This window comes from Phoca vitulina, unplaced genomic scaffold (genome assembly GCF_004348235.1).
Source record: "Phoca vitulina isolate PV1807 unplaced genomic scaffold, GSC_HSeal_1.0 scaffold5, whole genome shotgun sequence".
Taxonomy (NCBI): Eukaryota; Metazoa; Chordata; class Mammalia; order Carnivora; family Phocidae; genus Phoca; species Phoca vitulina.
In genome coordinates, this window is record NW_022589708.1 from 29,559,819 (window position 1) to 29,575,933 (window position 16,115).

Below are 16,115 nucleotides of genomic sequence, written 5' to 3' on the forward strand. Positions count from 1 at the left end.
CTTATGAATTACTATATAATGTTAACTAGAATTAAAAAGTTTAAAAAATTTAAAAATACATATATACCTGGAGTTAAGCCCTACTGGTTTTCAAAGCTGGCTATTAGGGGGGGCTTGTTTCCCAGTGTGTCTCCCTGCCCCCCCCCCCCCCCGCCACTGCCTGGAGTTCCTGGCATAGGGTCTGATCCTCTTGCTTTTCTGTGCTTGTGGTGTCCCCCACTTTGTGGTTAGTCTTACCAGGGTTCTGGTTAAAAAAAACAAAAACAAAAACAAAAAAACTCACAGATACAGGCACAGAAAGGTAGTTACCAGAGGCAGAGGGTGGGAAGTGGCCCAAATTGGTGAAAGGGGTGAAAAGGCCAAATCTCCAGTTGGAAAATAAGTCCTAGGCTGTCACAAAAAAATGAAATGGGGATAATAGTACTTACCTCAGTAAGCATTCTAGCTGCGCTTGCTTAGATTTATTCTATCTGACATCCGTTCATCACAGGGCCAAACTACCAACGGGTTTACCTCGCTCCTGCAAGTCTGCTTACCTGTGCGGACCCGCTGATTCTGGGCTGAGCCCCCCCACCCGCTTTCTCAGGCAGTTCTCACACACCAAAGCAAATTTCCCCTGCCCTAACTCATCCCAGGGCCAAGTACCAGGTAACAAGAGACCACCTCGATAGCCCTAAACCCACTGGAATTATTCAACCTAGCCAATCCTAAACTGATCACTCTGCTTTTCCCACAGAAGCCCCATTAACATCTCTGGCCTAGACTTGCCCCTCACTCTCCTGCTTCTGCCTCCTGAACAAAGCCTGATGCTTCTCACGTGGCCCTGCATGGTATGACTGCCCCTTCCTCTTGGGAAATGTCACTAATAAAAATCTTCTTTCAAATGCATGGACTTCTCCATGTCATCACTTAGCCACCTCCATAAATCCCACAGGTTTAATTTTAGAACAGTAAGTTTCTGTGAGGATTACATTAGTAAAAACTAAAGAATGTAGCAGAGTGTCTAGTACATAGGAAGAGCATTATGTCAGTATTACTACTAGTAAGTAGCTTCCCACTGAACTTCAAATACACATCACAGTCCTTACTAGAGGTTCTACAGGATCCTGCCCATCTCTTCCCTCAATCCAGCGCTCACTACTCCCCCTCTAGCCATGGCTGCTGGCTTCTGGTCCTGTGGCCTGTGTAGTGGCACATGGCCCCATGCTCAGAAGGGCCCCTTGATTGGTTTAATTTTCTACTGTTGCCATCTTGAAATTCTTACTGTCTTCAATGTTTATTTTGCATTTTCATTTTGTACTGGACCCCAAATTCCTGTAGCTAGTCCTGTCACTGGCACCCTAAGGTCCAGCCCCACCAGCCTCCTTTTGGTTCTCTACACTCCAAATTCTTCCCCATCTCTGCCTGAAATAATCTTTGCCCTTCTCTTCATTTGATCCTATACATCCTCAGCTTAAATACTCTCTTTTCCGGCCTTTCTGGAGCATCCCATTTAGGTAAATGATTCTTGTCCTCCTCTTCTGACCCCTTATTCTGGATCTTCGCCCCTCACTTGTTTATGAGAAGGACATGGTATTTTGTTTTATTTTAAGCTCTTTCTCACTTGAATCAAAAATGTAACTTGCATAAAGGCAGGGACCATATCTGATTTATTGACCGTGATATCCTCAGCATCGAGCACAAAGCCTGACAAATACTAGGCTGTCAGTAAATATTTGCTGGGCAAGTGAACTAAGGGCCTGATTTAAGATAAAATAATTACACTACCTGGGAAACTTCTGACTTCACCTGCTGATCGTTCCCTTGGTCCCACCATTAGTCTGTGTACCTTTCTCTAAGTACTTTTTAATCATACAATATTACATTGTTTACACGGCTAACTCTTTTCTCTGAATTTCAGAGAGCCCCAAAATCTACATGATTTTTCTCCCCCAATCCCGGCTGAGGCTTAAATTGCGTGTACAGAGATTAGGTGTGTCAGGAGGCTAATGTCTAGTATGATACTAGATTAGATGCAAGGATGTCCTTGTGTTGCCTAGGAGGATGGTAAAAGTTAAGATTAATATTCTTTGATAGGTAAAGGATGAAAACTGCAATTTCTTGGGTAGCCACTAACAGCAAAAGAGCATTAGGGTATAATTTTCAAACCAACAGGAGAGAGAACTAACAGATGTAACAAACAGCTCATAAATGTACATTTAAATATGTCAGTCATTTTATATACTACTGGCTTAAATGCTCAAGCTGAATGGCAAAGATTTTCATACTTGGTTAAGAATTGAACTATATGTTGTTTTAACATAACAATGATAAAAGTTTGACAGTGAAGGTTTAAGAAATATATATGCTACAAACACTAAAAGAAATCTGATGTAGCTACCTAATCTGAGAAAAATAGATTCCTAGACATTAAAAAAAAAAGAATAGTTCCAATAACAGGTTCAGTCTGCAAGGAAGATAAAACATATCTACATGTGTATACACCAAATCCTATGTCCTCAAAAGACATGAAGCAAAATTTGACAGAACCATGAGGAGTATGTAGATGTCCACCACTAAGGTAGGTTTTCTCCTAATGCCTGTGCAAGTACAGTAAGTAGATACAACACCAGATTTTTAAAACATGACCTGGATTCCAGGCTTCAGTGGCTTCACAACTGAGATTTATCACCTGTTTTTAAAGTAGAAATAATTCCAATATTATACGAATTTATCCAGATAGAACTGAAAGTACCTCCCAACTTGTCTTATGAGTCTAAAACTATCTTAATTCCAAAACCTGACAGAGATAGCTTAAGAAAGAAAAATTAGAGGTCATTTTTATTCAAAAATCCTAAACATTAGTACATCAAATCCATCTATCTTTAAAATGAAATAAACGTCCAGACCAACTTGGATTTATCTTTAATCCGTGGTTGATTCAATTTTAAAATCTCTCATAAAGTTGGCATATTAAGACTAAAAGAGATATTCTAGATGCAGAAAAAGGTTATTAAAATTCACTTTTGCAATTAAAAATGCTCTTAGCAAATTTGAAAGTTAATGGTAAAAAAAAAAAAAGCTTTCCTCTTGAAATTAGCAAAAAGAAAAATATTATCGTTTGTATTTAATATTGCATTGGAGACCATAGTCAAGAAAAAGAAAAGTTAGAAGGACAGGAAAGGAAGAAATAAAACTCACTCTTATACATTTGACTGTGTAACAAATGATAAATATAACTGACATAAACTTACAGTTGTTGAATAAAACATTCAAAACAAAATGCTGGAATGAAATTTTTAAAAATATCCCTTACACTAGCATAAAAATTCCAAATATCCAGAAATTAATCTGGCAAAGAATATATAAGCACTCCATGGAGAACTTGGCACAATTGAGAGATTAAAGAATACCTCAGTCAATAAAAGACATAGACCATGCTCATGGATTATAAGATTCAATATTATAAAGAATCAATTTCCCCCAAATTGATTAAGTTCTATGCAATTCCAACAGGATGTTTTTCTGGAATGTCACTGACTGCAAGTCTGTATTTTTGAACAAGCTAAAGTGACAGGAATAACCAAGACACTCCTAAGGGAAAACAGGACAACAAGATTGCTTTGCTATTTGGCAAAATTATAATGCTACATGTTTAGAACAGTACAGTTCTGGAATTCTGCAAGAATAGACAGTTGAAATAGACACAGACACAAAGGCATTTGCTTTATGACAGAAAAACTGGGGTAAGGATGGAGTTTTCAGTGTTATTAGAACAACTACATGGATAATAAAAAATATAGGTGGAAAGCAAAATAATAAAGCCTTGAGAATACAGAATAAACTCATGATTTTAGGGTAGGAAAATACTCTTTAAGACACAAAATGGCTAATCTTAAAAAGGGAGTAAATGGTACCATATTAAAGTAAGTCTATCAAAATACACCATAAAGAGAATTAAAAGGTAAGCTACACAGCGTGAACACGTGACACATCTAACTGACAAAAGGCTCAGAGCAGGCTTTATAAAGAGCTACTACAAACCGGTCAGAAAACCCCAACAGGAAAATGGGCAAAAGACCTGAAAAGGAATCCACAGAAGATAAGCTGATGTTCCGTCTAACCAATGAAAAGGTTTACGATCCCAACTAGCGAAAAAAGAAATGCAAATTGAAACCGCGATACAGTACTGCACACCCACCAAGCTAGAGACGCTATAAACGGTACTGAGGGTGTAGAGTAACAGGAATTTTCACTGCTGGCATACAGAGAGTGTCAATCACTTTGGAAATTCGATGGGCATCACCCAGTACGGCTGCGGGCGAGGTTTTGGAGGCAGTGTCTGGCAGGCAGCTTGTAAGATCCTTGTCCCCAGGTATTCACATTCTCGGGTCATCCCCTCACCCTGAATGAGGGCTGGACCTGGTGACTGGCTTCCAACAAACAGAATATGGCCAAGTGATGGGATATTGCTTCCAAGATTAAGTTACAAGAGACTAACTTCCACATTTCTGGTTCACTCTCTCGCACTTCTCACTTGTTCATCCTGATGAAGCCAGCCACTGTGCAGGAAGCTGCCCCAGGAGAGGTCCGTGTGGAAGAAATGGGGGACGGCACACAAGGAAATGAATCCTGCCAACAGCCCTGTGAGTAAGCGTGGAAGCGCGTTCTTTCCCAGGCCAGTCTCCCCATGACCGCAGCCTGGAGAGGGACACTAGGCCAGAGGACTCGGCTAGGCTGTGGCCAGATTCCAGCCCCATGGCAACTGTGAGATGTTGGGTGAGGCTGCCAAGTTTTGTGGTAGCTGGTTACACTGGGACAGCTAATCCAAAGAGAAGTCCTGCTTGAATCTGCGTTAACCCAACACCATCGCTCCCTTCCATGTGCGAAAACGAAGCTCTCGGGCTGTCTTTCCCTGCATGAGGCCCAGTTACCGGGACGAGGAACTCACGTAAGCTCGAAGGCACACGTGCCCAGCTCCCAGTCCTTAGTCCTCTTCTCCATCTAGGCTCCCTTTGGTGATCTCAGCCGGTCACAGCCCTCCCTATCTCTACCTGCGGAACTCTGTCCTTCTACTTGCTGGCCCAAAGGGTTTGTTTTCCTTTTTGAACATAGTAGATCCAGTCCATAAAGAAATCCTGACAGCTCTACTTTCAGAATATACCCCAAAGCTGGCCACTTTGACTACCCACACTGAAATCCTTCTGGTCCAATTCCTCCTCTCTTGCTTGGATTACTGAAATAGTTTCATCTACATTTGCCATCTTCTAGTCTATTCTCCCCCAAATGCCAGGGTGATCTATTTAAACCTAAGTCAAATCATGAGCTCCGCCTCTCAGAACGGTGCCCGGCTCCCCTTGCCGAGTAACAAACTCCCCACTGTGGCCCACAGCGCCCTTACCTCTCTACTTCTGCCCTCCTTGTCCCGTCTGCTTGCAGCCGCACCGGCCTTTCTGCTCTTCCTCCAGCACGCCAGGCCTGCTCCGTCCTGAGCCTTTGCAGGGACGGTTGGGAGGAGGTTCTTCAAATCACCCACTAAGCCTGGGGGGGTGGGGCTTGAGAATCTGCATTTCTAGTAAGTTCCCACGAGATGCCGAAGCTGCTGGTGTTCTGGAGAACTCCAGGGGCAAGAGTCTATGAAGTAACTTTAGGACTAACTCTCCATCTCCCAAGTCTGCAAGGGTCAAGTCCTTAATGAGATCTAGCCAGGTGACTTAAAAGTGTGATCTCTCCTGGTCTCGATTTTTCTCTTGCTTTGAGCCCCTCGCCCTTACTTTGAGCACCTTTTGTCCCCTCCCTGAGCAGTAGGGATCTATACCGTGATTCACTCACTTGTTCGTTTACTGTGTCTCCCACCAACTAGAATGTGAAATTCAAGGCACAGAGCTCTTTATCATCCCAAGAGCTGAACAGACTTTTTTTGAATAGAAATATTTAAATTGAAAATGAATTTAATCCTTTAATTTCCTTAGCAGAATAGAAACCCACTTTTAAAAAAATGTACTAACTACATGTGCTCATAGGAAAAGAGCACAGCAGTGGGGAAAACAGATTTTTGAGATGGGCTAAACCTGGATTCCTAAGTCAGCTTCAGTACTAGCTAAATGTTTATATAAGGTTAACCTGCTACCTTGGACTGAGTATCTTTATTATGTAAGTGGTGAGAACAGCAGGTGGTTTAGAATAGACAAATGTACCTGAAATCTCTAGGACAGTTCTCCTCACTAAAGAAGTGCTCAAAAAATATTACTTCCCCTTTGGTATCTCACACCTCCTCTAGCTCACATTTCATTTACACAGCAAGTTAACTAAAAGCCATTCTAGATGGAATTATACATAAGTTTCTATTTTAATATTTAACATTAAAGCCTTTGCCTAACCTTTCCATAGTACCTTCAGGTGAAAAGTTTTTTCAACCTGTATCAGACATAATGGAGAATATTTTGCTGATATTGTGACAATACTTCAAATTCGACCCCCATGAACTGTTAATCACGGAGACTGTTCATCCGTAAGTACTTCTGGGCAAGAGGCTACCTGAGTTTTGATGGCCTTGCTAAATGGGACCTAAACCTCACTGCAAAACCAAAACCTCCCACTCGTATCAGGAGTATTCTAGAGAAATAGTTTTCACAAACGTGAGTATCCTTTCACAATGATAGTGAAACACAGAAATGGTGTTTATACTGCTCATGCTGCACATTCATGCGTGACCTGGTATTGCTGAAATAGTCTTTATTTCTGAACATTCCAAAAGAGCAGTGTACACAGTAAACAGATATTAAGTCCTATACCATAAGAAAGCATTCATTAGTGCAAATGGGTTTTGTAAAAGGTCTATCAAAAAGATTTATTTGCTTTAAAATGCATCCATTTCCAGAAGCATTGTTAACAAAACATTACAGTTTCTCATCCTCTGTAATAAAGTACTGAAAATCAATTGTGGTACAGAAGCAAACATTGCAGGTATTAAGTGCAATGAGCCTGTGATGCCTTTGTAAGTCGGAAACCCATGTATGACAATAAATTAACAATGAAAAACACAAGACCATCTAACTGCTGTCTGGCTACCCCCTTGCAATGCTTCAGCTTATGTTGTGCTCAGTCAACATAAAATTAGGTCTTTCAAATTGTATGGTGGATTTTTGCTGATAGATCCCTAGAGCTAAAAAAATAGTACCTTACCACAAAAATATTTTTATGGCACAAAATTTAAGTTGTTCCATAGTGGTTCACAGAGGTGTAAAAAGAAATAGGCACAAAAAATAAAATTCCTGTAAACTATAAAAAAGTAAACTTCAAAGCATAAATTATAGAACCTAGTTGTAAATATGCAATGTATTAAAATACAGAACATGTAATGGGAAGATGTTTAGAACACGTAAGTAAATTGAACCAGTTACTTTAAAAAACTCATGGCAAAGAAAGCATTATCGATACATCTCAATCCTCTCAAAAAGTGTCCAGGTACATAGCAGTTCTACAAAAACCCCCTAGATCTAAATGTCACAATACCGCAACCACGGATCTGAGACTGGTGCGGTATTCTCTCAGGCAAATATTTAAGTGCAATCATTAGTCTCTGGCGCTTGGTCCGTTGAAAAACAATGCAGTAAATATGTTAAAACGCAGAAGGGAAAGAATATCCCCACGCTCACGGTTACCTAGCCAGCTAGGTAACTCGACCCTCATTTCCGCTCCTTCCCCGTGGAAACGCATCAGTAGCAACCGTCTCTCCAGCTTCCGTCCCTCAGAGCGCTGAGCGAAGACAGAGGCTTTGGAGGCTGAAGGAAACTGAGGGGACGGAAAGAGACGGTTAGTACCCTCGCGGGGGTCCCGGCCCTCACTCCCGTCTGCTCTCCTCCGCGCAGCGCGGGCGCCGGCCGCTACCGGCACTTTCCTGAGCGTGCCTGGGTGCCACGCGCTCACCGGCTGGAAACGCCATTCTCAGCACACCGCCATGCGTGGGTGGGCGGATGGGGGCGTGTGTACTGCAACACATCCTTCACGGACAAAGGGTATTTTAAAACCAGAAAGAGAAAGATGAACTCTTGTCTAAAAACAAACGGGTACTTCCTTGAATGCAAACAGCAAATTCACAGGAAGAAATCTGCAACCTTACAAATAAAGATGTGCCTATGATACTGGCAAAGAATAATACCCAGTGTTTGCCTAAGTTTGGGGAAACGTCCTCCCTTTAGAGAAGATTAGTTTGGAGACCTATTCGAAGGACAAATGGAGGGGTCACAATAACCTACATCCATCAAATACTGGGATTCTATTTGCCATGAATATAACAAACACACACCTGTATTTACAGGGGGAGAATAAGCCAGAATTTATTAAACATGCAACAAAATGCTTCCTATCTGGGTAACAGGACTAGGAGTTCACTCATTTGTTTATGTGTTTAATAGTTTCTGAATTTTTTACTGAGCACTTACTACTTCTAATCTGAAAATATTTACACGTATTAACACACAAAGAAGGAAGAACTGGGGCGCCTGGGTGGCTCAGACGGTTAAGCGTCTGCCTTCGGCTCAGGTCATGATCTCAGGGTCCTGGGATGAGTCCCGCATCGGGCTCTCTGCTCCTTGGGAGCCTGCTTCTCCCTCTGCCTCTCTCTCTCTGTCTCTAATGAATAAATAAATAAAATCTTTAAAAAACAAAAAACAAAAAGAGAAGGAAGAACTGCTTGCGCGCGCATCATACCCTTCCACATGGTCACAGTGGCCCATCCCCCTCCTCCTCCAGAGCCTAGTTCCTTGTCGGGAGTGGTCTGTGGTTACTGCCTCCGCTGTCTCCTCTTCCTAAACTATCCTGGAGCCACTGCTATGGAATTCTTACTGACCTAGAACACTTCAAGATCTCCAGTTCAAGAAGGGTACATCATGACCACGAACTTGTCTCCTATGTGCCTTGCAACTAATCTGAAGTTTTAAACAAAAAAAAACTCCAGCAGGACCCTGACTAAACTTACCAACACAAGCTAATAAAGGCCCAGCTCCGTAAGACTGAGCAGGTGTGCATGCGTACAGCTGCCCAACGTGTTTGCTTATTTTGATAAAATTATTGCTTCGACAAATATTTACAATTGATCCTGTGCTAGGCCTAGTCCTTAGCCTTGGGGTTTTATATTCATGAACACTCCCTTCCTCCGTCCCCATGAAGCTCCCATTCTAGAGGACAGTCAGACCATAAACTAGTAAGGGAGCAGACTCTGTACTCCCTCAGGCGGTGATCAGTGCTGGGGGGTGGGGGGTGGGGTGAAAAAGGAGCTACAACTGCCCCTGGAGTTGCATTTGTGCACAGAGGGGTCATCTGAGCAAAGTCCTGGAGGGAAAAACCTGGGGGAAGGAAAATACACAACAGCTCTGGAGACGGAGCTTACCTGGTAAATTAAAGCAAACTGCGGCGCATCGGGAGTGAAGTGAGGAGGGAGGAAGGGACACCCCCGCCCCAGCACTTTCCAGAAGGAGGAGGTCAGAGGTCAGGCCATGAAGGGCAGCGTGCCAGAGACCCCAAAAGGGAGGCTGGTTCCCTAGCAGTTTCCAATTTCAAGCTGCAAAAGAGGCGGTGGAGCGAACAGAGGTTCCTACCTTCTAACAGGCTGTGCAATTTTGCTTCGAGGCAGGTTACTCCCGTTTATTGCCAGTGAAGGTCTGGGAAGCGCACTGCGGCCCATAGTCCCCGATGTGGCGGCCGCTTTGTTTGGTGTGGGGATGCCCGTGCTGGAATATGGCTGGAGGCCGTTGGACAAAGGCATGCTGCCGCCGCCGCCCTGCACGGTGGGACTCACGTAGGCCGTGGCTTTCAGAGGCTGCCGCACGGACACTGGGAAATGCCCCACGCTGTGCATTCTGTGCTGAAGTTGTCCTGGGGAAGGAACTAGAAAGGAAGAGGACAGGGACGAGAGCGAAAACTTTTACTGCTACCCAACTGAGGACATGTACCTTACATTCTAGACCAAGTAGGGTCTGAAAGGTGATATACAGAGAGAAATGAAATGTGGGTTCCAGACAGCATCAAGTACTAGAAAACTCTAATTCTTGACACGTCTCCTGTTCTGCCGATCAGCAACATTTCTGAGCACCTAACTATATCCAGAAGCCACATCTAACAAAGTTTCCTTTCCTTTAACGAACAGAACCATCCCTGAGTTCTCACAGGACAGTTCCTTCCTTGCTTGCATGGAAGACATGAGGATGTTCCTGATGGTTGCTCTGGGGATGGTTTCATGAAAATAAAACCAGGGGACAATACTGTGATGATGGGAAGACAGAGGTGACATCAGTTGGTTACGAACATGGCACTGACCGATCTCCTAGGGTTGGTGGGATGAGTAAAGGAGTTAATCCACATAAAGCCTTACAGTGCGGCCTGACACCTGGTAACCACTCAACCAGTGCTATTATTACCTTGAGAACAGCAAGATCTGTAAGACGAAGGGAGCTCTCTGGGTAAGAACTCTTAAAAACTGCATCAATATACTTACACACCCAACATTTTCTAAAACGGTTTAACTGATTTTGAACTTAACCATAATATAGGAAGGGAGAAAGACAAAGAAAAATGTTGTTTTATTTAATGTCTCTTGAATTATTTTCTTAAAAAATTAGTTTTGCTCAAGTGTCAGGTGAAATCCGCGCACAGGGATGCGGACACACACGTACAGCAGTCAACACTCAATGCAAACTAAGGTCTACACAAGATCCTGCTGTAGTTTCGGTCCCACCGAGTTTTTGACACTGTAAAACTTCTGTCAGTTGACAAATAATAATCTCTAAGTTCCTTTCCAACCAATTCTACAATTCCTTAATTAGGTAGCTTTCAACCATGAATATTTCGATACATTGGCTCATCAGGTGTTAACAAACGCACCACACAAATGCAAGAAGTTAAAAGAGGAAACCAGGGAAGGAAGGGATATGTAGGGATATACAGGCACTCTGTACTTCTTCATTGCTCAGTAAGCCTAAAACTGCTCAGAAAAAAGTCTAAATTTAAAAATTCAATGTGAATTTGGCTCAATTTCTTTCGAAAAACATAATACATATAAAGTATATAAATCTTAAGTCTAGCACTCAATTTTCAAAGTGAACACACTGTGGAACCACCAGTCACACCAAGATATAGAGCATTACCTGCACCCCAGAAGGCTCTCATCCCCCTTCCCACTCACTGTTCCCATAATGGTAACAGTTATTCTCACTTTATCACCACAGATTGGTTATTCCTACTCTGAACTTCATATAAATGTAATTATACAGTACGTTCTCGGGCTTCTTTCGCTCAACATCGTGTGTTTGAGATTCAACCATGTTGTTTGCACTGCTATGTAGTATTTGGTTGTATGAATGTCACAATCTGCTTGCCCGATGATGAAAGGCTGGGTTATTTCCAGTTTGGGGTTTTGTGAACATTCTTGAATATATTTCAGTGTTCATATGCACTCATTATGTAAGGTATATTCCAAATTCTATAACCATCAGTATAAATGAAGTCAGCAAAGTCACTGGATGCAATATCAAAATACAAAAATCAACTATTTCTAAATATCAGCAAAGCAGAAACTAAAATTTAAAAGAACACTACCTATAAAAACATTTAAAAAATCAGATACTTAGAAATAAATTTAACTGTGATGCAGAAAACTTCCATACAAGAAGCTACAAACACTTTGCTGGGAGACATCGAAGAAGATCTAAATGAAGAGAGGTGCCATGTTAATGAATTAGAAGAATATCATGAAGAGTCCATTCTCCTAAAATTTATCTACAGATTCACTGATGTCCCAATCATTATCATTCGAAATGAAATTACACAAGTTACTCAGGAAAAGCATCCTATGAATTCTCCTATACACAATGTCTATACTCTACTCGAGTATTTTAAAAGAAGTGGAAAAACTGATGAGTTAAACAGACAAAATCCCAATTGTACAAATAAGAAAACAAGAATCAGAAAGAATACATAACTTATCCAAGAACTTATGATTAAGACCCAAACTCAGATTTTTTTTTTTTTAACTACAAATCCAGTGGTTTTCCTTCTGTATCACACTGCTTTTCAATGTTATCTTACCTTTGTGTTTCCCAGGAAGTGAAATGGCCCAGAACTAGGGATCGTCAGGATATAAACTTAGATTGTATAGAAAATAACCGCTTGGAATGCTTTCGAATAAAAGTAAATGAGAAGAGAATCCTTAGATTTGAAAGAAGCGTATGATTGACCTTCTCTTACACAGCAGTGCTCTGAACGGTTTTTCTTCTCTCATTATCTTGTTATACTGCTTGACTTTCAAACATTTTCTTTTTACATTGATGAATGGGCATTCTCCTATAAAGAAAAATTTCCCCTTCTCCGTTTATGTATTTTGTCTATTAAATGTGGAACTGTAATTATTTATTTTGCTCTACTGGTTAGAATCCTTTTGAATTAATTTTTTTCCCTGGCTTCAGTGGTCACAGATTTGGTCACTGGGCACTTCTGACATATCCCCATCAGTCTTTGAGCACTTCCATCAAAACCGGCCACTCTCTGTTGTGGACATTCTATTTTGGGCTCCATACATTGTTCTGGCACTCAAATCATGCTATTAACCCAAATGGAGTCAGAGTTAACAAAAAGTCCTCATCATGACCACATGTGCTACTGTCAAAACTATACTTTCCCGTTCTACACGAATACTATTGACTCTTGCACTCAACTAGAGAACTGTGTACTTACGACAAATGTCACCACGATCTATCTGGCCGGTTTCCCCAGCTGCCTCCTGTGAAATAGGAGCTCTCCCTTTCCCACCATTAGCAAATTCCATAAGTTGTCTTCTGTGTCTTTACACAAGTCGTTAATTCCAGTATTAACAGATCAAGGCCTAAGATGTGGCCCTGTGGCATTCATTTACTCATGCAAACTCATTATACCAGGCAGGGTGCCAGGTGCGGGGCGCAGAAAATCAGCTAAGCTAGGGCCCAAGCCCAGAGGGATGTGATGAGCTAGTATGGAAGAGAAATATAAAGACTGTGAAATATGACACATTGGGGGGAAAAAAAAGGTAAGCACCAAAAATTGAATCCATCCCAGATCTGCTTCAGGGGTTTATGGGGAAGTCTATTAGGGTCATCAATGGAGCCTTTTCAAAGGGTGTGTGGTGTTTGGGCTGTAGGATAAAGGTAAAGAGCAACAAACTGCATATAGAAAGGGAAAGAATGGCACACAGGAGTCAGAATATGTTTGTAGTTAAAAGACAAACTCTGAGGTCATCAGAACAGTTTTCTAGCTCTATTCCTTTACCTGCATGGCCCTGTGCAAACTGTTACTTTATCTGTTTACTCATCTGCAAAATGGGAACAAGGACAGAAACCACCTCATAGGGTTGTTGGCAGAACTGAGCCAGAAATTAGATATAAACCAGTTAGCACAGTTCCTCGTGCTCAGTAAATGTTGCCATTTTGAAATGAAAAACCGTCACGTGTGGGGAAAATGCCACTTGAGCCCCAAAACTGGAATCCGAGGGAAAAGGGCTTCAAACCACTCTGGGTGCAGACTTAGACATCTGGTTGATGACTGCTGGCCAGCCCACTCTGAACACACATCGGGCCTCCTACGTTTGGGCCACATCATTACTGGGACTCTGACCCTCAGTCCGCCTCCCAGGGGTCGTTCTCAGACTTAACCCCAACTACCCACATAAACAGCATGAGTCGGAATGGGACGGGGACAACTGGAACCACCACATCCCCACACAAAATAAAAACACATGAACACGAGATTTCACGCTCACCGCATTGCTCACTGCTGGGTAAAACGTACGGAGAATGAACGACAGACTGTGTGGTAAGCTGAAAAGGGGGCAGATAAATACTACTCCACACACTAAAACAGAACTTCCTTTTGGGAGGAACAAACCTCTGGACTGGTAAAAACAAGACCAAAGTGACAGCGAGACTGAATATGCATTCTTCAGAGTAAAGGCATCGAGCAGATATAGCTAGAAAGGGGCAGATCTGCGAGGAAAACACAGGTAAGTTTTGTTTATATGATGAGTGAACACATTAATCACCATGTAGTACTTCTGCTATCCCTGGATAGAGAAGATTAAATATAATTTACTAATTATTAATTCATTAACATATGCACTGATGAATACTAAACTGTACTGGTGAAGTTAAAAAAAAAAGTCATGAGAAAAGTCTCCTGCTATGTCCTCAAAAGAAAAAAAAATGGAATAAGATATTTTTCTAATTGTGTTACAACTAAAACTTACTTAAAAAAAATTACAAATTGTCATACTTACTGCAAGACTGTATTCTTGAAATCCCATTTCCAGCTCCATGCAAGCTCGAGTCAAAACTCTGACTATTTCTCACGGTGACTGGTGAGCCAGCATTGCTAGGGACAGCAGTCGTACTTGGCATCCGAGCTAGATTAGGCATACTTCTCCGGAGCTTGTCTAGAAGAGAAAAGAATTCTAGTTAAAAATCATAAGGCTTATGCCAACTAAATTACCAGCTTTCAAAAGTAAACATAAATGATAGTAAGCTCAATAACAGATAAAAATCATCACATGTGTTATGAACGGTAACAAGCTACCACAGAATTAACCTTCTGTATGGAGAACACACTATCTCCAGAAAGGTTCTACCAAATAAACTGTTTTTTTTTTTTTTTAAAGTGTTCTATAAAAAGAAGTAGGGATTAGCTAATCAATTAGCTATTTGTTTCTATACAGTAAGTGGATAAAATTGTATCAAAGTGAGGTTAGAGAATCATCTGACAGCCACTTAGTTAGAAATTGTTATGTATTAATTAACAAAAAAACCTAGAAGAGTCAAATCCAACACTTACTTTGTATCTTTTGCTAGCATATCAAAATGGAAAGAATGATTAAAATTCTACCTTGATGTGTTCTGAGATACCCACTCATCACATCACTATGACCCCATTAAGTTCTGGAAAGTTTTAACTAGGAGCATGCCCCTAAACTTCTGGATACCTGAAAAAGAGACAGCTTCTGTGTCACTCTCCTTGCTGAGTCCGTGTTCTGCCACAAAGGGGCAGCAGAGAGCCGTCCACAGACCTCAGTGCAGCACTGTGAATTCAATGCAGGGTGGGCGGGGGGTGGTGGCTCCAAACTAAAGTACGTGTAACAGGTCACTCACTCAAGTTCACAAAACAAAGGATCTATTTGGATGCTAAGCAAAAACTCCGTGCTCAAGTAGAAAACTGGATTCATGCCCTCCTCCCCTTTACACACAGCTCCTTCTACACTTACTCAGACCTGCAGGTTACACCTTGACCAGCAAGCAAGTCCTCTAATCCAGAAACCGGGGCCATCTCCTCAGATTCACCTCCCTTCTATACCCTCAGCCCCAAGTCCTGTCAGTTCTGCCTAAGAGTTAATGACTCTTCCACTTCATCTGGTTCGGACCACGTTATCACCCACATTTTCACGATATCCGCTTACTTGGGTCTCCATGCACCCTGTCTTGCTCTTCTGACCCATCTTCCACACAGCCTGCTCCACTCTTCCTCGAGCACAAGCGCACACCCAGTCACCCGCTTAAAACCTTCCAATTACTCTCCCACCTTCATCTGAAAGCCCCTGGGCATGGCCCACCAAGGTATCAGCTCCTGTCCTTCTTCCCCAGCCTTATCTCCTGCTACTGCCACCCCTCAGTCTACTCGCCTACCACAGCAGATGAGCCAAGTTCCCAAATGCTCCACATTCTCCTGCACCTGTGACATGCTGGTCCCCTCCCCCCCCCCTTGGCCACGCTTCCCCACTTTGTGGAGTGAACGAATGAACGGGGACACGAGAATTCACTGTGCACACGGCTCCATGCCAGGCACCCTAGGAAATTGGGGGACACCACAGTGTACTATAGATACACTCCCTGACTCTGAGTTTTATCGTCTAGGCCATGGTTTCGCAATCTTTTTCCATTATCGAGCCTAAGAAGAAAACCTAAAATAAATTTAACGTTAAATCTTGTTTCTCCCAGATGGAACAAATTAAATATTGAAAACAGCATTCTGAAACTCTAAAGCATTTTGAACTTTGGAGGACCATAAACCATTGTAATATCTCATGCTTTTCACTCACGCCTCACTCACTAAGATAGTTTCAGTTT

The 16,115-nt window shown here is 42.0% G+C and overlaps 1 protein-coding gene across 3 annotated transcripts in view; it reads right to left on the reverse strand.

Annotated features, from left to right (window-relative positions):
* Positions 1 to 6,699: 6,699 nt before the first annotated feature.
* Positions 6,700 to 16,115, reverse strand: part of SLAIN1 (SLAIN motif family member 1) — a 59,084-nt gene continuing 49,668 nt past the window's right edge. For all 3 annotated transcript variants that reach the window (XM_032402805.1, XM_032402806.1, XM_032402807.1), the window contains 3 exons: positions 14,279 to 14,434; positions 9,579 to 9,867; positions 6,700 to 7,773 (listed from right to left, as the gene is read on the reverse strand). In XM_032402805.1, the coding sequence (XP_032258696.1) occupies positions 7,698 to 7,773; positions 9,579 to 9,867; positions 14,279 to 14,434 (521 nt within the window). In that variant the 3' untranslated portion in view covers positions 6,700 to 7,697. The remainder of the gene's footprint in view (positions 7,774 to 9,578; positions 9,868 to 14,278; positions 14,435 to 16,115) is intronic.